At 36.3% G+C, this 25,683-nt stretch overlaps 1 protein-coding gene across 5 annotated transcripts in view; it reads left to right on the top strand.

Moving 5' to 3' along the window:
- Nucleotides 1–25,683, top strand: part of LOC136025188 (basic helix-loop-helix ARNT-like protein 1) — a 353,837-nt gene that overhangs the window by 195,020 nt on the left and 133,134 nt on the right. For 2 of the 5 annotated variants that reach the window (XM_065700985.1, XM_065701010.1), the window contains one exon: nt 14,876–15,042. The exons of the other annotated variants lie outside the window; for them this stretch is intronic. In XM_065700985.1, coding sequence (XP_065557057.1) covers nt 14,876–15,042 — 167 coding nt within the window. The remainder of the gene's footprint in view (nt 1–14,875; nt 15,043–25,683) is intronic. 5 annotated transcript variants of the gene reach the window in all.

Genomic DNA, 25,683 nt, shown 5'->3' with positions numbered 1-25,683 from the left:
ATTACCCCAGGAAAAAACACGAATCCAGGATATTTTTTCTGGCAAAAATACGCTGAATCTGATGGTATGATTTTCATTAAGATCACTTGACTTTTAGGGGGCGTTCCTACCTTTTTTTAAAAATCAGTAAAAAAAATTCAGGCTCGTAACCTTTGATGGGTAAGACTAAACTTAATGAATTTAAATATTTGAAATCAGCATAAAGGGGCAATTATTCTGATATATCTATTGGTATGAAAGCTCCTTTTTCATTCCAATTCGTTTGTAACCAACAACTGTTTGAAAACTTGGCGCCTCACATTTCACAAGTGATTTTTCGTTGTTATAAGTATATTTAATGTGATTTTAAGAGTTGGAAAAAAGTTTGAAGAATTACCGTTAATTTTTTTTATGGGGGTAACACTTTTGGTGGGGACATTGGAGCCCTAGAACAGGACTTGGGGACCTGTAGGGTGACATGGAACCCTGGAGGGGAACTCGGGGCCTTGGCTGGGGGCTCGGGGTCTAGGTGAAGGACATAGGGTCCTGGATGGGAATGTGGGGACCCAAAATCATGCGCTAGCCCGGTAATTGAAATAATAATACCTGGCCGATTGTAGTGATAATCAATTATTAGCAATCAATAATTGGCTCGATACCATTATAGTACAAAAAGATCCCTTCCAATTGTATATTATGATCCATAGCAAAACTTCGTTTACTAGACATCATGTCACTTCATACTCACTTCAATTATTGAACAATATACTTGTTAAACCAACCTCAGATAATAATGTTTCCAGAAATTTTCTTATCAACCGGAAATGATTACATAATTCTAGATTCTTGAAAGAGATCTAATGTCTCCAATAGCACATTGGGACAGGGTTCTCGTTTTATCCAAAGAACCTATACGAGGGGTTAGCAACTCCATCAGCACATCGGGGTAGGGTTTTTTTTAAACTGCATTCAGGGATTCTAATTTTACAGCCTTTATTCCAGGGACTGTGGGGGCAATATTATCCTCAGGGGCATAGTTGTTGGACCTCTAAAGGAAAAAAGACACTTGGTAGAGGGGGGCCTCCAATGTTTTAGTCTCTTTGAAAGGGCACTAGAATTTTTGGGTTTCTTTCAAGTTAGCCATCTTTTGATTTTCTTGGACCTTTGGTTCGACACGATCCTCCCTAGGAAAAATAACAAACAAACGAACGAATAAACACGCATTCGGATAATTTCTTGTGCCAAAAAAACTCAAGTTCCACATTTTTATAGCTAAGAGCTTTAAACTCCTACATCAGAATTTCCTGGTATGCTGAATGTAATTGCGTGATTGTCATAAAGATCGCTTAACTATTTTGGGTTATGAATGAATGAACAATTCATTTGATATATCTATTATTATCAAAACTCCGTTTTCGAGACTTTGGCTACTGCTAAGTCGAGTCGCTCCTTACTTACAATTCGTTACCATTATCTGTTTGATGAGAAATTGAAGGGTACATAATAAAAAAACAGCTTCAGTGGAAGTTGTTACTCATGGTTCCTCGGCCTGGTCTTCGTCATTATCGTCTTCCTCAGGTTCGTCCTGGGGAGCAGGAATATCGACTTCTCATCTGATATCCGCGAAGTAATCATCAAGTTTAAAAAAGTACGAATTCGTTGTGTGTGTCTATTCTTCAGGTTCTCCAGGTATCATGAAACCAACTGATTTGTTACTGAGAATAATTAGGGAGGGAAAAGAGCGAGTGAGTCCTTTGTTTCTTGGTTTTCTGAGTGAAGCTAAACAATCCATAAACCGAGCCAGAAGTAGGGGGTTGTTTGAAGAAGTTAAAATCACGACCTTTCATGAGAATGTATGTTGATTTCCCGAAGAGTCTTCCGCATTATGCAGACCATAAACCGCTAGTTTATTATTCCCAAAGTTTTCGTCTCTACGTTAGTCACGTGTTCCACATTACATGTGTTTAAATTTTTTTGTAGGAACCAAATATGTTTCCGCATATCTCCGGTTTTCCGATTTATACAAGTTTCACAATAGACTGGTTTCACTATTTCAGACAATAATAAATTCAGCTATGTAATCTTAATCTAATGAAATTATATAAACTTAGTATATATGCAGATAACATGGTAAGTTATCAAGAAAGTTGGTTAATTTACCACGGAAAGAGATTGTAACATAACATATCTAGAAACCTGTCAACTAAATCAAACAGTTCGTGGTAACGAACTGTAGTAAGCAGCGACCAGGCTCAATAGTAACCGAAACTTTAAAAAATGGATAGTTAAATCATAAGACTGGCATTTTAATACTGATTTTAAATATATAAGTTTCATCAAGATTAGTCTTACCCATCAAAAGTTACGAGCCTGGGAAAATTTGCCTCATTTTAGAAAATAGGAGGAAACACCCCCTAAAAGTCATATGATCTTAACGAAAATCACACCATCCGATTCAGCGTATCAGAGAACCTTATTGTAGAAGTTTCAAGCCCCTATTTACAAAAATGTTGAATTTCGCATTTTTTGCCAGAAGACAAATCACGGATGCGTGTTTATTTGTTTTTTGTCTTTTTTTACCCAGGGGTGATCGTAACGACTCAGTGGTCCTAGAATGTCGCGAAAGGGCTCATTCTAACGGAAATTAGAAGTTCTAGTGTCCTTTTTAAGTGACCAAAAAAATTGAGGGCACCTAGGCCCCCTCCCATGCTCATTTTCCCTAAAGTTACCGGATCAAAATTCTGAGATAGCCATTTTATTCAACATAGTCGAAACACCCAATAACTATGTCTTTGGGAACGACTTACTCCCCCGCACTCCCCGTGGGAGGGGCTGCAAGTTACAAACTTAGACCTGTGTTTACATATAGTAATGGTTACTGGGAAGTGTACAGACGTTTTAAGGGGGAATTTTTTTGGTTTGGGGGAGATATTTGAGGGTAGAGGGTTACCGGGTAGGATCTTTCCATGGGGGAAGAGACTTTCAATGGAGGGGGCGCAGGATTTTCTAGCATTATTTAAAAAACAATGAAAAAATAAATATGAAAAGTTTTTTCTACTGAAAGTGAGAAGCAGCATTAAAACTTAAAGCGAACAGAGCGAACGCATATGAGGGGTTTACCTCCTCGTAATACCTCGCTCTTTACGCTAAAGTATTTTTAGTAATTTCAACTATTTGTTCTACGGCCTTTTTGATTCAGGGGTCATTCTTAAGGAATTGGGACAAAGTTCAAGCTTTAATGTAAAGAGCGAGGTATCGACGATGGGTAAGCCCCCTCATATACGCAATAAAAACATACGAATATAGAAGTTCGCTACGTAATTTAATTCGTAAGTTACGTATATGTTTTACTTATGAAAACGTTCGTAAAAAATTATAAGTTATAGTTGCCTTTTTAAGTAATCAAAAAATTGGAGGGCAACTATGCCTCCTCCCTCGCTCCTTTTTTCTCAAAATCATCCGATTAAAACTATGAAAAAACCATTTAACCCCAAAAAATTAATGTGCAAATTTTGTTTTAATTATTTATGTGCGGAGAGCCAAGATCGAACCATGCTTTAATTCAAAAACGTCCAGAAATTAAAAAAAAAACAAGTTTTTTTTAAATGAAAGTAAGGAGCGACACTAAAACTTAAAACGAACAGAAATTACTCCGTATTTGAGAGGGGCTTTTCCTCCTCAAAGCCCCGCTCTTTACGCTAAAGTTTGACTCTTTTTCTTAACTCTACATTTTAAAGCAGTAAAAAACTTTAGCGTAAAGAGCGGGGTGTTGAGGAGGAAAAGCCCCTTTTAAATACGGAGTAATTTCTCTTCGTTATATGTTTTAATGTCACTCCTTACTTTCTTTTATAAAAACTTGTTTTTTTGTTTAATCAGAATCCAGAGTCAACCACAAACCTGGCTGTATATTCTTGGCCATACGAAATTAGAATTTTTTTAGAGAGTTGTGGACAGGGAAAGAGTTTGAATAAAAGCAAACATTTTAATGAAAAAATAGAAAGTTTTTTGAAGGGTCAAGAAATTCAGACATGGAAATTAAAGGAAGGTGTAGCAGTTTCTCCTGAAAGTTAACTTTCGAGTCAGGAAGACACGGGAGAATCTATTATTTTAAAAGTTGACTTAAAAAATGATGTTCTTAAGGGGCTTATAATTATCAAACATGTCATAAAATAAGTTTGGCTTTTTGTCCCAATTCCTTATGAATGACTCCAAAGTAGTTAAAGCTGTAGCGTAAAGAGCAAGGGGTTGAGGAGGGGGCTGCCCCCTCCAAATAGGAAATAATCTCTTTTCATTCTAAGTTTCAATGTTGGTTCTACTTTCTGTTAAAAAAAAAAAAAAAATTTTCCTTAATCTAATAGAAGTGGTTGCAAGGGTTTTATTTTTAATTTAGTTCGGCGTGGTACTAACAAAGTCTAGAAACGGCGTCTAGATGATTATCAGCTATAGGACGTCCATTTAATAGAAAAAATCGCTTCATAAGATCAACGTTGTGTTTTCAGGCACCTGGTTTGAAGCGTGTTTTGAGCGGGTTACTCATTGTAATGCGCCCGAATAGTATCAAACAGTTCGTGATAACGAACTGTAGTAAGGAGCGACCCGGCTAAATAGTAACCAAAACTCTAAAAAGTGGATACCAATTTTGATACCTATTGTTTTGAAAAAAAAAATGATACCAATAGCTATATCAAAAGAATTGCATTTTAATGCTAATTTTAATTATATAAGGTTCATAAAGTTTAGTCTTACCCCCTCAAAAGTTACGAGCCTGAGAAAATTTGCGTTATTTTAGAAAATAGGTGGAAACACCCCTAAAAGTCATAGAATCTTAACGAAAATCACACCATCAGATTCAGCGTATTGGAGAACCCTACTGTAGAAGTTTCAAGCTCCTATCTACAAAAATGTGGAATTTTGTATTTTTTGCCAGAAGGAAGATCATGGATGCGCGTTTATTTGTTTGTTCGTTTGTTTGTTTTTTGTTGTTTTTTTCCCAGGAGTGATCGTATCGACCCAGTTGTCCTAGAATGTTGCGAGAGGGCCCATTCAAACAGAAATGAAAAGTTCTAGTGCCCTTTTTAAGTGACCAAAAAAATTGTTGGGCACCTAGGCCCCCTCCCACGCTAATTATTTTCCCAAAGTCAACGGATCAAAATTCTGAGATAGCCATTTTGTTCAGCGTAGTCGAAAAACCTTATAACTATGTCTTTGGGGACGACTTACTCCCCCACAGTCCCCGTGGTAGGGGCTACAAGTTACAAACTTTGACCAGTGCTTACATATAGTAATGGTTATTGGGAAGTGTACAGGCGTTTTCAGGAGGAACTTTCCATCGAGGAATTTGTCATGTAGGAGGAAGAAAATTTCCATGAAGGAAGCGCAGGATTTACTAGCATTATTAAAAAAAAAAACAATGAAAAAATAAATATGAAAAGTTTTTTTTTCAGCTGGAAGTAAGGAGCAGCATTAAAACTTAAAACGAACAGAAATTATTACCCATATGAGGGGTTCACCTCCTCCTAATACCCCGCTCTTTACGCTAAACTATTTTTAGTAATTTCAACCATCTATTCTACGGCTTTTGTGATTCAGGGGTCATTCTTAATGAATTGGGACAAAATTTACGCTTTAGTGTAAAGAGCGAGGTACTGACGAGGGGGCGAACCCCCTCATATATGTAATAAAAATATGAGAATACAAAAGCTCTTTACGTAAGCTAATTTATAAGTTACGTATATTTTTTACTAATAAAAAGATTCGTAAAAAATTAAAAGTTCCAGTTGCCTTTTTAATTAACCGAAAAATAGGAGGGCAACTAGGCTTCCTCCCCCGCTCTTTTTTTTCAAAATCTTTCGATCAAAATTATGAGAAAGCCATTTAGCCCAAAAAAAATAAATATGCAAATTTCGTTTTAACTATTCCTCTGCGGAGAGCCAAAATCAAAACATGCTTTGATTCAAAAACGTACAGAAATTAAATAAAAAAATAAGTTTCTTTAACTGAAAGTAAGGAGTGACATTAAAACTTAAAAAGAAGAGAAATTACTTCGTATATGAAAGGGGCTGCTTCCTCATCAACGCGCCGCTCTTTACTCTAAAGTTTTTTGCTGTTTTAAAAAGAAGAGTTGAGAGAAAGAGTCAAGCTTTAGCGTAAAGAGCGGCGCGTTGACGAGGAAGCATCCCGTGTAGAACTCCGTGTTGGATTTCGGTGGCCTGAAACAAGGCTCAACAACCTTCTGCAGTAAAGTTTTTATCAACTCTGAGAATTCCTGGAGCTAGTGCAGTGATGTCAATTCCTAAAAGTCTTTTTGGGGATTAATTCTTTTAATGAAGATGAACAAAAAAATGAATAATATTGAACAAATATACCTAAAAAAGTGCAATATATTGTTTCAAGGGATTTTTCAAAATCTTGGGGGGGTGGGTGGGTTGGGTAATCACTGTGTCTCTCTCCCAATGAGGCTACTGATCTGGTTCTTGCTCTTCTGAAGTTATGTCAGTAGTAGAAGTTGCAGATCCCCCCCCCTCCGTTCAAAAAAACTGACCGCATCCAGTCACAGTCGTATTAAAGAGTATATATATATATATATATATATATATATATATATATATATATATATATATATATATATATATATATATATATATATATATATATATATATATATATATATATATATATATATATATATATATATATATATGTATATATATATATATATATATATATATATGTATATATATATATTACAGACTGGGACACCCGGACACAAATCTCGACCGGGACACAGGGAATATAAATGACGACCGTGATACAGGGACACAACTACAACGGGGACGCCGGGGGCACAGGCGGGATATATAAATGACGACCGGGACACAGGGATTGTTCGAATAGAAATTACAGACCGGGACACAAATGACGACCGGGACACCGGGACACAGGGAATATAAATGACGACCGGGACACTCAAAGAGAAATTACAAACTGGGACACCGGGACACAAATGACGACCGGGACACAGGGAATGTAAATGACGACCGGGACACAGGGACACATCATTAGAATAATGAGGTATAGATCTGAATAAGGATTGTTTTTCCCATGGACAATTATATGTTGCATGTTCAAGAGTCAGTAAACCTGACAATCTATTTATATGCACAGACAATGGGACAGCGAAGAATGTTGTATATTAGCATGTTTTACGTAGTTAAAAACATATATTTATATCTATCTCTATTCACAGGTGGGACACAGGGACACAACTACAATGGCGCGTAACTAATATGGCGCGTAACGACTTACGCGCGCGGGGGGGCTTGGGGGGGGGCGCGAAGCGCCCCACCAACTAGGTGTTGGGGTGGCGCGAAACAGCTATTATATATATATATATATATATATATATGTATATATATATTACACACATATATATATATATATATATATATATATATATATATATATATATATATATATATATATATATATATATATATATATATATATATATATATATATATATATATATATATATTATATCGATTTTGCATGATATTGCTGCTATCTTCTTTAGATGTGATTAAATAAAAATAACAAGTTTTTTGAAATGAAAGTAAGGAGCGACATTAAAACTTAAAACGAACAGAAATTATTCCGTATATGAAAGGGCTTTTTCCTCCTCGACGCCCCACTCTTTACCCTAAAGTTTTTTATTGTTTTAAAAAGTAGAGTTGCGAGAAAGAATCAAACTTTAGCGCAAGGAGCGGGGTGTCGAGGAGGAAAAGCCCCTTTCATATACGTAGTAATTTCTGTTCGTTTTAAGTTTTAATGTCGCTCCTTACTTTCATTTCAAAAAACTTGTTTTTTTTTATTTACTTTCTAAAAGTTTTTGAATTAGTGCATGTCTGATTTTGGCTCTCCGTACATAAATTATTAAAATGAAATTTGCATATTAATTCTTTTTTTGGCTAAATGGCTTTCTCTTAGTTTTGATCAGACGATTTTGAGAAATAAGGGGTGGTGAAGGAGGCCTAGTTGCCCTCCAATTTTTCGGATACTTAAAAAGGCAACTAGAACTTTTGATTTTTAACGAACGTTTTTATCAGTAAAAAATATACGTAACTTAAGAATTAACATACGTAACAAATTGTATATATATATATATATATATATATATATATATATATATATATATATATATATATATATATATATATATAAATAAGTTGTCTGTGTGTGTGTGTGTGTGTGTCGAGTGACGTCATGTTTGTGTGTCGACTGACGTCATGTTTGTCGACTGACGTCATTGTAAGGATTGAGCTGTATGCGTCATGAAGTTGTTTGTCGACTGACGTCATGTTTGTCAACTGATGAAATTACATACCGGGACACCGGGACACAAATGACGACCGGGACACAGGGAATATAAATGACGACCGGGAACCTCACAGAGAAATTACAGACTGGGACACCCGGACACAAATCACGACCGGGACACAGGGAATATAAATGACGACCGGGACATAGGGACACAACTACAGCGGGGACGCCGGGGGCACAGGTGGGATAGGACACAGGGAATATAAATGACGACCGGGACACTTAAAGAGAAATTACAAACTGGAATATCGGGACACAAATGACGACCGGGACACAGGGAATATAAATGACGACCGGGACACAGGGACACATCATTAGAATAATGAGGTATAGATCTGAATACGGATTGTTTTTCCCATGGACAATTATATGTTGCATGTTCAAGAGTCAGTAAACCTGACAATCTATTTATATGCACAGACAATGGGACAGCGAAGAATGTTGTATATTCGCATGTTTTACGTAGTTAAAAACATATATATATATACTAGCTGTTGGGGTGGTGCTTCGCGCCACCCCAACACCTAGTTGGTGGGGGCGCTTCGCGCCCCCCCAAGCCCCCCTGCGCGCGTAAGTCGTTACGCGCCATATTAGTTACGCGCCATTGTAGTTGTGTCCCTATGTCCCACCTGTGAATATATATATATATATATATATATATATATATATATATATATATATATATATATATATATATATATATATATATATATATATATATATATATATATATATAAAAATGGTAAAAACTACAAAAAAACTAAACTACAAATGTCCCACCTGACAATCTATTTATATACACAGACAATGGGACAGCAAAGAATGTTGTATATTCGCAAGTTTTACGTAGTTAAAAACATATATATATATATATATATATATATATATATATATATATATATATATATATATATATATATATATATATATATATGTATATATATATATATATATATATATATATATATATATATATATATACATATATATATATATATGTTTTTAACTACGTAAAACTTGCGAATATACAACATTCTTTGCTGTCCCATTGTCTGTGTATATAAATAGATTGTCAGGTGGGACATTTGTAGTTTAGTTTTTTTGTAGTTTTTACCATTTTTTTAGTTTTTTTAGTTTTTTTTTTTTACTTATGTCCTGGTCGTCATTTATACTCCCTGTGTCCCGGTCGTCATTTGTGTCTCGGTGCTTTGTTGATTGCTAATTTATATTATATTTATATCTATATATATAAAAATAAGTTGTCTGTGGATGGATGGATGGATGGATGTGTCAGGTGACGTCACCTGAAAAAACTGGATCAGGTGACGTCAAAACTGAAAAAACTAAAAAAAGGCAAAAACTACAAAAAAAACTAAAAACTAATAAAAAAAATAAAAAAGCTAAAAAACTAAAAAAACTATAAAGGTAAAAACCAATAAAAAACTAAAAAAAAAAACTGAAAAAACTAAAAAAAGGCAAAAACTACAAAAAAAACTAAAAACTAATAAAAAAAGTAAAAAAGCTAAAAAACTAAAAAAACTAAAAAAAGGTAAAAAACTAAAAAAAATAAAAAATAAAAAAAACTAAAAAAAAGGAAAAAACTGAAAAATAAGCTAAAATAAAGGTAAAAACCAATAAAAAACTAAAAAAAAAAAGGAAAAAACTAATAAATGACGACACTCAAAGAGAAAAAAAAGGCAAAAACTACAAAAAAAACTAAAAACTAATAAAAAAAATAAAAAAGCTAAAAAACTAAAAAAAACTAAAAAAACTAAAAAAAGGTAAAAAACTAAAAAAACTAAAAACTAAAAAAAACTAAAAAAGGTAAAAACTAAAAGAACTAAAAAAGAAAAAAATAAATGACGACACTCAAAGAGAAAGCGACCAGGACAAAAGGAATGTTCGATTAGCAATCAACAAAGCACCGGGACACAGGGAGTATAAATGACGACCCGGGGGAAACAGGGGGATATAAATGACGACCGGGACAAAAAAACTAAAAAGAAAAAAAAACTAAAAACTAATAAAAAAACTAAAAAATCTAAAAATCTAAATAAGCTAAAAAAGAAAAAAAAAGGAAAAAAATAAAGGAGAAAAACAAAACTAAAAAACGAATGTATATACAGACCGGGACACCGGGATACAAATGACGACCGGGACCCGGGACACAGGGAATATAAATGACGACCGGGACACAGGGACACAACTACAACGGGGACACCGGGGGAAACAGGGGGATATAAATGACGACCGGGACAAAAAAACTAAAAAGAAAAAAAAACTAAAAACTAATAAAAAAACTAAAAAATCTAAAAATCTAAATAAGCTAAAAAAGAAAAAAAAAGGAAAAAAATAAAGGAGAAAAACAAAACTAAAAAACGAATGTATATACAGACCGGGACACCGGGATACAAATGACGACCGGGACCCGGGACACAGGGAATATAAATGACGACCGGGACACAGGGACACAACTACAACGGGGACACCGGGGGAAACAGGGGGATGTAAATGACGACCGGGACACCGGGACAGGGAATGGTCGATTAGCAATCACCATCAACAAAGCTCAAGGGCAATCATTAGAATCATGAGGTATAGATCTGAATACAGATTGTTTTCCCATGGACCATTATATGTTGCATGTTCAAGAGTCGGTAAACCTGACAATCTATTTATATGCAAAGACAATGGGACAGCAAAGAATGTTGTATATTCGCAAGTTTTACGTAGTTAAAACCATATATATATATCTATCTATATTCACAGGTGGGACATAGGGACACAACTACAATGGCGCGTAACTATTATGGCGCGTAACGACTTACGCGCGCGGGGGGGCTTGGGGGGGCGCGAAGCGCCCCCACCAACTAGGTGTTGGGGTGGCGCGAAGCGCCACCCCAACAGCTAGTTTTTTATATTTATTAATATTTTTTTAGTTTTCTTTTTCTCTTATTTTTCAGTTTTTTCCTTTTTTTTAGTTTTTTTCTTTTTTAGTTTTTAGTTTTTTTTTGTTTTTTACCTTTTTTTTTGTTTTTTTAGTTTTTTTAGTTTTTTAGCTTTTTTAGTTTTTTTTATTAGTTTTTAGTTTTTTTTTAGTTTTTGCCTTTTTTTAGTTTTTTCAGTTTTTTTTTAGTTTTTAGTTTTTTACCTTTTTTTAGTTTTTTTTAGTTTTTTAGCTTTTTTAGTTTTTTTTTCTTTTTAGTTTTTTTTTGTAGTTTTTACCTTTTTTAGTTTTTTTTCTTCTTTTTTATTAGTGTGAAATAACTCAGACGTCATATGCGGACAAACACGACGTCACTCGACAGACAGACAGACAGACATAACCCACAAACAACTTATTTTTATATATATTTATTCATATTTTTTTAGTTTTCTTTTTCTCTTTTATTTTTCAGTTTTTTCCTTTTTTTTAGTTTTTTTCTTTTTTAGTTTTTAGTTTTTTTTAGTTTTTTACCTTTTTTTAGTTTTTTTTAGTTTTTTTAGTTTTTTAGCTTTTTTAGTTTTTTTTATTAGTTTTTATTTTTTTTTGTAGTTTTTGCCTTTTTTTTATTTTTTTCAGTTTTTTTTTAGTTATTAGATTTTTACCTTTTTTTAGTTTTTTTTAGTTTTTTAGCTTTTTTAGTTTTTTTTTTCTTTTTAGTTTTTTTTTGTAGTTTTTACCTTTTTTAGTTTTTTTCTTCTTTTGTATTAGTGTGAAATAATTCAGACGTCATATGCGAACAAACATGACGTCACCTGATCCATCCACAGATCCACACACAGACAACTTATTTATATATATATATATATATATATATATATATATATATATATATATATATATATATATATATATATATATATATATATATATATATATATATATATATATATATATATATATATATATATATATATATATATTCACAGGTGGGACACAGGGACACAACTACAATGGCGCGTAACGACTTACGCGCGCGGGGGGGGGGGTTTGGGGGGGTGGCGAAGTGCCCCTCCAACTAGGTGTTGGGGTGGCGCGAAGCGCCACCCCAACAGCTAGTATTCTTATATTTTTGATTAAATATATGAGGGGATTCGTCCCCTCGTTAATACCTCGCTCTTCACACTAAATCTTAAGTTTTGTCCCAATTCTTTAAGAATGACCCCTGAATCAGAAAGGCCGTAGAATAAATAGTTGAAATTACTAAAAATAATTTAGCATAAAGAGCGAAGTATTTATTTCCTCCTAAATACCTCGCTCTTTATGCTAAAGTATTTTTAGAACCCCTCATATGCGTAATAATCTCTGTTCGTTTTAAGTTTTAATGCTTCTCCTTACTTTCAATTGAAAAAACTTTTTCATGTTTATATTTTCATTGTTTTTTTTAAATAGTAATGCTAGAAAATCCTGCGCCCTTTTTATTGAATTTCTCTTCCCCCGTGAAATATTCCTCCAAGGGAAGATCCTCCCATATAGCCCCCTCCCCTGAACCCTACACCCAAACAAACAAATCCCCCTGAAAACGTCGGTACACTTCCCAATAACCATTACTGTATGTAAACATTGGTCAATGTTTGTAACTTGCAGCCCCTCCCCCAGGGACTGTGGGGGGGGGTAAGTCATCCCCAAAGACATAGTCATTATATTTTTCGACTCTGCGGAACAAAATGGCTATCTCAAAATTTTGATCCGTTGACTTTGGGAAAAAAATGAGCGTGGGAGGGGGCCTAGGTGCCCTCCAATTTTTTTGGTCACTTAAAAAGGGCACTAGAACTTTTCATTTCCGTTAGAATGAGCCCTCTTGCAACACTCTAGGACCACTTGGTCGATACGATGACCCACTCTTTTCGCCAAAGTCCCATTCTTCTCATGTCCCACTCTTTACGCCAAAGTTTTTTATTGTTTTAAAAAGTAGAGTTGTGAGAAAGAGTCAAACTTTAGCGTAAAGACCGAAGTGTTGAGGAGGGGACAGCCCGTTTCATATACGGAATAATTTCTGTTCGTTTTAAGTTTTAATGTCGTTCCTTACTTTCAGTAAAAAAAATCTTTTTTTTTATTTAATTCTGAACCTTTTTGAATTAATGCAGGTTATGATTTTGGCATGCCATAGGCTACATGAATAATGAAAACGAAATTTGCATATTAAGTTTACTTTTTTTTGGCTAAATCACTTTCTCAAAGTTTTGATCGGACGATTTTGAACAAAAAGGGGTGGGGGAGGGGGCGTAGTTGCCCTCCAAATTTTATGGTTAATTAAAAAGGCCACTAGAACTTTTAATTTCATTTACGAACGTTTTTATTAGCAATAAATATACGCAACTTACAAATTAACTTACGTAACGAACTTCTATATTCGAATACTTTTATTACGTATACAAGGTGGTTCGCCCCCCTTGTCAGTACCTCGCTTTTCACGCTAAAGTTCAAATTTTGTTCCAATTCTTTAAGAATGACCCCTTAACCACAAAGTCCGTTTAATTAGAATAAATAGCTCTTTTGAAATTACTAAAATACTTTGGCGTAAAGAACGAGGCATTGAGGAGGGAACGAACCCTCTTATATCTGTAATAAATTATTGTTCGTTTTAAGTTTTAATATTGATCCTTACTTTCAGGTTAAATAACTTGTTTTTTATTTAATTTTTCATCGCTTTTTTTTAAATAATGCTGGAAAATTTAGCGCCCCATTCATGAAATTCTCTTCCCCCATGATAAATTCCTCCATGGGAAGATAGTCTCACGTAACCCCCTCCTTCCGACCCCCCTCACTGACATAAAAATACCCCCTTAAAATGTCTGTTTACTTCCCAATAACTAATACTATATGTAAAGAAATGGCAAAGTTCATAACTTGCAGCCCTTCCCCAGGGACTGTTGGGGATTAAGTCGTCCTCAAAAACATAGTTATCAGATTTTTTGACTATGCTGAACAAATTAGTTGTCTCAAAATTTTGATCCATCGACTTTGGGATTAAATGAACATGGGAGGGTGCCTAGTTGCCCTCCAATTTTTAGGTCACTTTGAAAGGGCACTAGAGCTTTTAACTTGCATTAAATTGTTCCCTCTCGCACCATATTAGAATTACTGGGTCGATACAATCACCCCTGGGAAAAAAAAACAAATAAACCACGCATCTATTATCTTTCTTCTGGCAAAAAATACAAAATTCTATATTTTTTCTGAGAGGAGCTTGAAACCTCTACAGCAGGGTTCTCTGATACGCTGAATCTGATGGTGTAAATTTCGTTAAGATTCTATGACTCTTAGGGGGGTATTTCCTTCTTTTTTCGAAAATAAGACACATTTTCTCAGTCTCATAACTTTTGATGGGTATAACTGAGCTCGATGAAATTTGTATATTTAAAATCAGCATGTTCGATTCTTTTGATGTATATTAGTATAAAAATTCCGTTTTTTACACTTTCGGTTACTATTAAGCCGAGTCGCTTCTTACTACAGTTGTCACCACGAACTGTTTGATAGAACATGCTAACTCTGGAGTAAAACAAAATATTGAATGCTTCCTTTTTTTAGTTCCAGTCGTTTAATGCGCAATATTGCGGAGAAGCAGAGACGGGACAAGCTGAATGGTTTTATCAACGAGTTGAGCGCCCTTGTCCCAACAGTTGCACAGGCTCCGCGCAAATTGGACAAAACGTCTATTCTTCGTTTAGCAGCATCCTACTTGCGATTCTACCAAAGTGAGTTTTTTTTTAGTTTTCTTGAAAAACTGATTTAAAAAATACCCCCTGATCTCAGATAGAGATAAGCGGGAATTGGGAAACAATCTAGGATTTTGGGGAGGGGGCAGAGGCCCACCACCTACGTGTCTCCCTGCTTGAGTTCTTATTTTGTGAATTGCCGAAGGTTAGTAAGATTTCTAAAAACGGAGTTTTCCTTAGCCAAGTGATTTTCGATACATTTACTTCTCAAGCATTAGGATCAAAATGTAATTTTTGATGTTAATACACCCCCCCCCTCTCCTAACAAAGACTTTTCTTGTACAACCAACCAGCAGAAGTCGAAAAGACGGTAAAATGTTTTCCAGTTTTTCCAATCTTCTGCAGAAACTATGTCTCGTAAAGCCCTGCTCCAGTGTTTTCATTCGGCTTGATGTAGAAAGAAGTAGACGAGCCCAAAAATAAATAGATTGGAAGTAGAGACAGTTTCAAATATAAGTAGAAAATAAGTAGTTTATGCATGAATTGCTTGAAGAAATTGAATAAGAAATTAGATTTTCCGAGGCTCACATAAGGATTTTGTCAAATAAATTACTCTAATTGTAAGACCGACACAGAAATCGATTGGGATAAAATCGGATAACATACTGGCTTGCTAAGCCAAATGTGATAGAACCAAAAAATATTTCAAATTCTTCCAGCTATAAATCACTTCAAAACATTGCTTCACATTTCAAATCTGAAGAGGAAACATCGGCTTTAGCATTCTGACGCTGTCACGCTGGATTGAACCCGCCTCAAACGTTTTTTAAGCAAATCGTCAATGACCGTGTGGCTGTGACCGCTTTTTTCATTTTAGTCCGCACTTCGTCTGATGAGTGGTTCTAAAGGTTACACTGGCTAGCCGATTGCACTTTTCAGTCTTAATCGATTTTCTGTCTACTGAGGCATTGGAAATTACAAACAGAATTAAAATTTGGCTACTTTCAAAGCTTTTTCGAACTTCTTACGACCAGTAGGTGTTTTTACACTTACGGCAAATTTCCAGAACAGAACTTGGTCAACACTTTCACAATCCATGCCATCTGCGGTGAATGCTAAAGCCCATTTTCGGTACTCCCTTTCAATGCTTGCATTTTTTCACGAAGGAAGTCCAAAAGATGTGAAAAAAGGTTGCAAGTTTTAGCTTCTCCTGGAAGAGCAAAAGACGGATTCACAAGCTCAAAAAACTTGCATATTTCACCTTCAAATGGAATCTTTTCTGAGTTTGTGTTATTGCTTCTTTGTAGTATTACCTGGTCATACTCTTTTTCGACCGACTTTTTTACTCGACTCTTACTCGACTTTTTCGCTGCTTTTGACGAACTGGGTATCAGACATCAAATTTGAAAGGCGACTTTGGCGTTCAACCCAAGATGCACTTGGTCAAGCTTTGGGTAAGAAGCAGCAAGGAAATTTATACATAATGTCTTCTCTACAGATTCTACTTTTTTTTCCAACTTGAAAAAAATGAGCGCCCCACTCTGAAAAAGCGTATTAAATTCTTTGAATATTGCAAGAGCATATTCTACTAACTTCATCAGTATCTGCTTATAGGGATTCCTTAACGTCGATAAAAACTGGTCGTTACCATGCGACAGGTCTTTGACTGCTAATTCCATCCAGTAAAAATTCAAGGCGTCTCATTGCTCCAACAGGCCTCTTGGAGTCTGTTGAAAAAAAGCCGCCGTGAAGGAGCAAGAGCAACAAACTTTCTTTCAGGAATTCAGGTGAATATTTGAAATTGCTCGTATACATGTATTCGCTTGGCACTGTGCCTAAAATTTGAAGTTACAGTTCAGCAAAAATCCTCAAGTCCTTTAGGCAGCTTTTTGCAGGCATATTGAGCGCACAAATGGGCAAGATGGCACGAGCACTTCACTGCCACAACTCGAAGATATATGGTTGTGGTGAGCGTTGACAAACTATGACAACAGCCCATCACAGAGCAAGTTGTGTCTGCACAAAAGCCGACCCAGATCCGTAAGTCAACGCCTTCCTTTTCCAGTGCTTGCAAACATTGGCTTAGTTTGCCAAATATCCCTTCTGCATTACTGTCTGGGCAAGAAAATATATCGAGCATATCAAACTTTGTCTCTAAAGCACCATAAGCAAAAGTGACACAAATCGCCAGCTGTTTATCAGCATACACGTACGTGGTTTCATCCACGGTTATAGAAAATTGGTACTTTTCAACATGTCGACTAAGTCTTCCTTGAATTTTGGTCGAACTGCCTGACGCACCGCGTTTGCCACTTTCTGTTTGCGTAGAACACGCTTACTCAGTAGGTCAGGCCCTGGTAAAGACTTTGGTAAGTTTGTGAGGTTGTTGACTGCATAATTCAAGCATCCACAGAAGCGGGTCAGTTTTCTTTAGTATTGCTTTTTTATTGCTATATGACTCAATTTTCAGTTTTATCTGTCTTTTCCAGATTTGGGAAAGCTGGCTCCAACTTTGCTCCACCCCCAAGATTTTGTCAAAATTACACCATTGGTTGGGGTATGGATCTAGCGATCTACTAAGGATGTTGTTGCAAACCATTGACTGGATGACCTCTATTCCCTTTTGAATCAAAATACTTCACAAGTTTAAAAAAATAAGTGCATCTGCATCAAATTTACAAAAATAGTGAATTATCTGAAAAATATTCATATAGAAGGGAAAAAACCGTGATTGAAAAAAAATTATCCAAGCAGGAATCGAACGCAAGAAATTGATTTGAATCCCAGCGCTCTACTAACAGAACAATGACTAAAAATTTAACTGAATCTATTGGTGGTAGTAGGACCACTCCAGTTAAGGGTTTTGGCACATAATTGTTAAAATGATATTGTTTGATACTTCCAGGCTTTTCTACTTAAGAAGTGTCTCCAAAAGTGTTGTTTTTAGTGCTAAATGGCACTTACGGATGGTAGAATTGGTAAAAAAAATAACATAGATATGAGCAAAACGTTTCAAATGAGCCATTAAAATTCACTCTTAAAAATTCTGATACCCCACTAGCCCCAGCTGTTCCACTTGAGACATGGCACCAAAAGTACCGTTTTAGTGCCATTTGGAACTTGCAGATGGTGGAATTTATAGAAATAATGTATATAAGAGCAATATGTTTATATGAGCTATTAAAAATCTGTCTACGATGTTCTGGTAGCCTCACTCCTTGAGAATGGCACAAAAACTGTCATTTTATCATCTGAAAGTTCCATATAGCAGTAGCAGGTGGTGGAATTTATAAAAAGCAGCTAGATAGCAGAAATAACTTTTGAATAAGTCATTAAGAATCTCTCTATGATGTTCTGGTAACCTGCCAGCCCTGGTAAACGAGAGAGACCGATCAATGCTACCCATATAAAAAAGTAATTTTCCTTGTTGTTCAAGATGGGGAGCTTTAATTCTTCTCTACAAGGCTTTTAACCATGCTGATTCAAATGGTAGACTTTTTGCTTTGATCTGACACCATTTTTGAGGGTTTCAGGCTTTTATTTGAAATCACCATAAATTTATTTTCCCAATAAACTTTTACTTTTAATACAAATAAAATAATAGTTATCATTCCTAAATCAGGGTCAGATGACAATTTTTTTCACCTGGCAGTTTTTTAAAACGGGTTTTTCAACTTTCGGTTACTATGGATTGTGTTTCGCTTTTTACTAGGTTGTAGCTACTGCTGCAACCATGAAAGTGGAAAAGTTGAAATGAGAATGGGTGGGGAATGGTGTGACAGAAACCGACAGAGATAGACAGAAACAGATAATACAAGCCTTTGCTGACCAGTTTCAAATTTACTGCTTTACTTTTTTTAGGAAACGTCCGTCCAGACTCACAACTTATGGTCCACTTTTCCGTTTTTAGGGACCTTTGGACCCCCAAAAACGGGAATTTCAAAAGTGGAAAAATGGAAATGGAAAAGCAGGTACTCACGGCCTATTTTCCCGCTTTCACTTTTCCGCCATTCCATTTAGTGGCGTGTCCGGACGTGCTTTTAACAGTTTTGAAAAAAGCGAAAAAACTTTCTGATAAATTTACTTCAGAAAAAATAAAAAAATAAAACACCTTAAAAGAGGATGCTGATGTGCACGTGATGAAAATCAGCCCATTATATTTGAAGTTATTCATTTGCAGAAAATGATAAAAACAGAATATATTTACCATTCTCTCGATCTAAGAGGAAGCTGGAGGTGGGGGGAAGCAGAAGAGGAACCTGGGATTCCATATTTCACCATCCCAATGGCTCTGTAGCTGCTGACACTATAGTAAACTGGTGAACAAAACGTCACTAATTCAGGAAGTTTTAGCCAGAATGGCCTAATGGAAGTTTTAGCCAGAATGGCCAGAATGGCCTTAAAGACTGCACCAAGTGTTTACGATAATAAGCAGGTTATGAAATAAACCAAATTGCTTCCAGGTCAGTCCCTTTGGGAATTGTATTACCTTGATATACTGAAGATTCCGCTGCCGACAAAGATGTTACTGCTAAAGGCAATTGCGCCCTTTCATTCTATAAAACATTAGGCCTGTAGGATTTTAATTCAACGGAATCAAAACCAAAATAATTGGCTGGCACAAAAACTGAAGCCTCCAAAAATAAGTAGATGCCTCCAAAAATAAGTAGAAAGTAAGTAGATCAATATATTTTATACTTGGAAGGAGGAAAGTCCAAAAACAAGTATTCTACTGCCAAAATAAGTAGAAATGGAAGCACTGCCCTGTTCGCACATTTGCGAACAGGGCACAGTTTAAACAGAAACTACGCATCAGTTTCTAGCTCTGACCACTTTGGGACAACTAGGGCCGCAGATAAAAAAGAAAAAAATAAATTATGACTGGTAGACAATGATTATGCCTGTGCATTCGAAGAAATGTTAAGGTCAGCCTTCCTCGGACAACTCATGATTGGATACCAGATGGCCGAAGAAGTTGATATCTTCTTAGAAACTCCTTACGGCGAACTTTTGATTGAGATCTGATTACGGCTGAGACATTGTTAATACCATAATGGGAAGTCATCGCCACAACCTGGGACATCTTCGGGACGAATAGAGGCGCTTTGTCGACGCTCTTTTGGCCATCAATGTCTCTGTATAATATGAGGTCTAAAGTAAAGTAAGATGGCTAGAGCGACGAAATATGATAGCTTGCCCAAGATTGCGGTTTTTGGCCATCTAACTGGTGCCAAACGAAAAGCGGATCGTCCCCGAATGGAGTGGGAAGAGGTCATAAAGAAGGATCTAAAGACAATGGGGTTTCATTGAAGGGGGTAACAAGTGAAGCTTTGAATTGGCATGGATGGAAGAGAGCGTGCGTATCAATGTTGGCCTCAGGCAGTTTGGCGCTGAAGTAAACCGTTGTTAATAGTACTACTATTAGTAATACTTTAGGTTATATCTTTATCTCTAGCTAAGTATGCATTCGAATTGGACATACCATATAACCTTGGCTTGTTGAAGAACTTGTTTATTTAGCGATTTAATTGAAAACCTCGTGGCAAATGGTCTCTTATGCAGCGAACCATCTTCGTTTCTTACAGTCATCCTTGAGGCCTGTTTATTACGAATGTGAAGGTAATATTGCGATTGAAAAAAAAAAAAAAACAATTTTTTTAAACTAAAGGCATGGGGTGACATTAAAACTTGAAACGAACGGAAATTATTCAGCATATGTGGGGGATGCCCCATCCTCAATCCCTCGCCTTCAAGCTAATGTTTTTCAGAAAGTGTCTAATTCTAGTTAAACAGCCCTTGCGTTTCAGGAGTTGTTCTTAAAGAATTGGAACAAAAAGTCAAACTTTAGCGTCAAACGCGAGATATTGAGGAGAAGGCAGTCCCTCTAACTTGTGGAATCAATTCTTTTCGTTTTTAGTTTGAATGTTGCTCCTTATTTTCAGTTGGAAAAAACTTGTTTCTTTATTTGTTTTCTGATATTTTCAGATCATCCCGGAATTCCCCCTCCCTGTGAAATGTTTTCCCCGGAAATTACCCCCCCCCCTTCTCCCTCGGAAAGTTACTCTGTCGGAAAATTTAACCATGGAGAATTTCTCCAGCGGAATCCCCCCCTGCGACGGGAATATCCTCCAGACAATTATAATCGCCTTGAAAATCTCTACCGGAAGATTCTCTTGGATCATCTCCACATGTAAAATTCGGTCGAAAAAAAGGCAAGTATGACAAACAAATAGAATTTCGTAAAGGAATTCTGGTAAATTTCCTTCGTGCAAAATTTCCCTTAGAAAATACCGCTGAAAACTTCCCTTCCCATAAAAAATTCTCCCCATTGAAAATTCATCCCCCACATATCCCCACTCCCCTTAAAAATGTTTGTATACTTCCCAATAACAAATACAATTTGTAAACAATGGGCAAGTTTCGTAACTTATAGCCCTTTCCCCAGCTGCTGGGGGGGGGGGTTCTTGTCATCCCCAGAGGTATAGTTAATCTTTCAGCTATGCTGAACAATGGCTATTTAAAAAATTTTATCGGATGATTTTTGGGGAAAAGAACGGAAGAGGAAGGCTTGTTGCTCTCTAGTCTTTTTGGTCACATAGAAAGGGCACTAATACTTTTAATTTTCGTATGAATGAGCCCTCTCCCAATCTTCTAGGACCATTGGATGCGCCAACCCCTGGGAAAAAGCAACAACAAATAAATACGTATCCGTGATCTTTCTTCCGGCAAAAAACACTAAACTTCATATGTTTGCAGATAAGAGCTTGAAACCTTCACAGTATGCTCTACTACCTCTTCAAAACCTCACAGTGCTCAGCACAAAACGAAGAAAAACGTGTAGAAAAATTAAAAAGAACACTATATAGATTAAAAAGGCAAAACTAAATTAATATCAAAATACAGAAACACGAAATGCAAATCAACTGCAAAAAGGCTTCAGTAGTGTAATCTTGGAACCTATTTACTCCTTAACTTTCTCTTGACGCTCCCCTACTAAGTGTAATGGAAAAATTAATACCTAAACAATGCTTAAATTCATAGAAATGTATGGGGTGTGTGTGGATGTTTCAAATTCTTTAGCAAATATAACAAGAGCTAAGAGCTCATATGGCACTTGTGACGAGGCGAGAAGAGCTAAGAGCCAAGAGATCATATGGTATGAGCTCTAACAAAATTGTATGAATCAATAGATTGATTTAAAAAGGAAAATAAGAGGCTTAATGCCGGTCAGGATTTAAAATAAGAGCTCTGAGTCACGATGTCCTTCTAAATATCAAAATTCATTAAGATCCGATCACCCACTCATAAGTTATAAATACCTAATTTTTTCTAATTTTTCCTCTCCCTTTAGCCCCCCGGATGGTCGAATCTGGGAAAACGACTTTATCAAGTCAAATTGTGAGGCTCCCTGACACGCCTATCAATTTTCGTCGTCCTAGCACTTCCAGAAGCACCAAACTCGCCAAATCACTGAACCCCTCCCCCCAACTCCCCCAAAGAGAGCGAATTCAGTACGATTCTGTCAATCACGTATCAAGGACATTTGTTTATTCTATCCACCAAGCTTCATCCCGATTCCTACACTCCAAGTGTTTTTCCAAGATTTCCCCCTCCAACTCCCCTCAATGTCAAACGATCTGGTCGGGATTTGAAATAAGAGCTCTGAGACATAAATTCTTTCTAAAAATAAAATTTTATTAAGATCCGATCATCTATTCGTAAGATAAAAATACCCCATTTTTCACGTTTTCCGAGAATTCCGGTTTCCCCCTCCAACTCCCCCCAACGGCACCGGATCTGGTCAGAATTTAAAATAAGAACTTTAAAGCACAAGATCCTTCTAAATATCAAATTACATTAAGATCTGGTCACCCTTTCGTAAGTTACAAATACCTCAATTTTCAAGATTACCCCCCCTCCAATTCCACCAAAGAGAGCAGATCCGGTCCGGTTATGTCAGTCACGTATCTCAGACAGGTTTTTATTCTTCCCATCCAGTTTCATCCTGATCTCGCCGCTTTAAGTATTTTCTAAGATTTCCGGTCCCCCCAAACTGCCCCCCTCCCAATTGCGCTCGATCCGGTTGAGATTTAAAATAAGAGATCTGAGTTACGAGGTTCTTCTAAATATGAAGTTTCATGAAGATCCGATCACTCCTTCGTAAGTTAAAAATACGTCATTTTTTCTTATTTTTCAGAACTACCCCCCCCCAATAGATCGGATCCGTTCCAATTATTTAAATCACGTATGTAAGACTTCTGCTTATTTTTCCCACCGAGTTTCATCCCGATCCCTCCAATCTAAGCGTTTTCCATGATTTTAGGTTCCCCCACCCCAAACTTCCCCCAACGTCACCAGATCCAGTCAGGATTTAAAATAAGAGCTTTGAGACACGATATCCTTCTAAATATCAAATTTCATTGAGATCCGATAACCCATTCGTAAGTTAAAAATACCTCATTTTTTCTAATTTTTCAGAATTAACCCCTCCCCCAATTACCCCAAAGAGAGCAGATCCGTTCCGGTTATGTCAATCATGTATCTAGGACTCGTGATTATTTTTTCCACCAAGTTTCATCCCAATCCTTCCACTCTAAGTGTTTTTCAACTTTTAGGTTTCCCCCTCCCAACTCCCCCCCCCAATGTCACCAGATCTGGTCGAGTTTAAAATAAGAGCTCTGAGCCACGATATCCTTCTAAATATCAAATTTCGTTGAGATCCGATCACCTGTTCGTAAGTTAAAAATACCTCATTTTTTCTAATTTTTCAGAAATAACCCCCCCCCAACTATCCAAAAGAGAGCGGACCGTTCCGTTCATTTCAATCATGTATCTAGCACTTGTGTTTATTTTTCCCACCGAGTTTCATCCCGATCCCTCCACTCTAAGTGTTTTCCAAGTTTTAGGTTTTCCCCTCCCAACTCCCCATCCCAATGTCACCAGATCCGGTCGGGATTTAAAATAAGAGCTCTAAGACATGATATACTTCTAAACATCAAATTTCATCGAGATCCGATCACCCGTTCGTAAGTTAAAATACCTCATATTTTCTAATTTTCAGAATTACCCCCCCCCAACTACCCCAAAGAGAGCGGATCCGTTCCGTTTATGTCAATCATGTATCCAGGACTTGTGCTTATTTTTCCCATCAAGTTTCATCCTGATCCCTCCACTCTAAGTGTTTTCCTAGATTTAAGGTTTCCCCCACTCCAACTCCCCCCAATGTCATCAGGTCCGGTCGGGATATAAAATAAGAGCTCTGAGACACAATATCATTCCAAACATCAAATTTCATTAAGATCCCATCACCCATTCATAAGTTAAAAATACTTCATTTTTTCTATTTTTTCCGAATTAACCGGCCCCCCATTCTCCCCCCCAGATGGTCAAATTGGGAAAACGACTATTTCTAATTTAAGCTGGTCCCGTGCCTGATACGCCTGCCAAATTTCATCGTCCTATCTTACCTGAAAGTGCCTAAAGTAGCTAAACCGGGACCGACAGACAGACCGACAGAATTGGCGATTGCTATATGTCACTTGGTTAATACCAAGTGCCATAAAAAAAAAACATAACAAATTGTGTAAACATATATAAAACTGGGGAAAGCGATGTATTTACAAGGTATTTTTCAAAATCGTTGAGGGTCGGTAGTTCCTCCCACCATTTGACCACACCACACTGTCCCTAAACATCGGTATCTTGGGGGTCTCAGGCGCCCAAGATGCTTTCCTGAATTTTATCCACGTGCTTAAGTTGCTTTAGCGTTATGTACGAATCTTTTCGTAATCCTTGAAAGAAGAAAGATCCGGAAATATGGACGTTCTAAAATCAATCAGGAGATTGGAAGATGATTTCTAAATAGTTGAAAATCTCAGCATTAATGCTTGTTTCTATGGTAAACGCTTCTTTATTTCCAGGAATTCAGGATATACCAAATCCTCTGTTGCCTAACTAATGCTATTATTTGTTAGGTTTAGGGATCCCTCCCTCAATTATTTATCAAATAAATGTTATTTTGTTATTTGTATAATTTTTCCTTTCTCTTTATCTTTCGTTCCCTTTTTCAGGTGCAAAATTTCTTTCGTCTTTTAATTTAGCTAATTAACTATGGTCGGAAAAACCGTCCCTGACTTTAAGTCAACCTCTCGACAAGACAGATTTTTGGCAGTGTCTGGAAGGATGGGGTTGGGGTCCGATAAAGTCATGAAATCATTTTGATGTGGTAGTTAGGTCGCGTCCACCGCTTGTCCCCAATTGTTCAGAATGCCGAAGTGCATTTGAGTGAAAAAGCTTTAAGATTAAATAAGTATCTTTTTTTTTGTCAGAATTAAGTTTTTTTTGTGACTTAAGATCTGTAATTAGTTTCTCTGATTGTACTTCTGGCAATTCGTTCCTAAATCTTGTGATTACATAACTAATGTTATTATTATTAACTAGGGTCTTAACAGAGACAAACAGAGAATTTACTCATAAAAAATGTTTTGACTCAAAAACTGTTTGTTTTTTTATTAGCTTAAAACTTTGTACAAAAACAACAACCAGATTTCAAGTTTTTTCTAGGGATTAAAATTTGATAAAACAGCAACTGGTAAATACAACAATAGGTTGCAAGGTGGGTTTTGGTGGCTTCTCTTTCTGAAATCATAGTTGCAGCTGCAGCTGCAATCTAGTAAACAA

The sequence above is a fragment of the Artemia franciscana genome, chromosome 1 (genome assembly GCF_032884065.1).
Source record: "Artemia franciscana chromosome 1, ASM3288406v1, whole genome shotgun sequence".
Taxonomy (NCBI): Eukaryota; Metazoa; Arthropoda; class Branchiopoda; order Anostraca; family Artemiidae; genus Artemia; species Artemia franciscana.
Note: the sequence above shows the minus strand (reverse complement) of the source record. Positions and strands in the feature narration are given on the sequence as shown.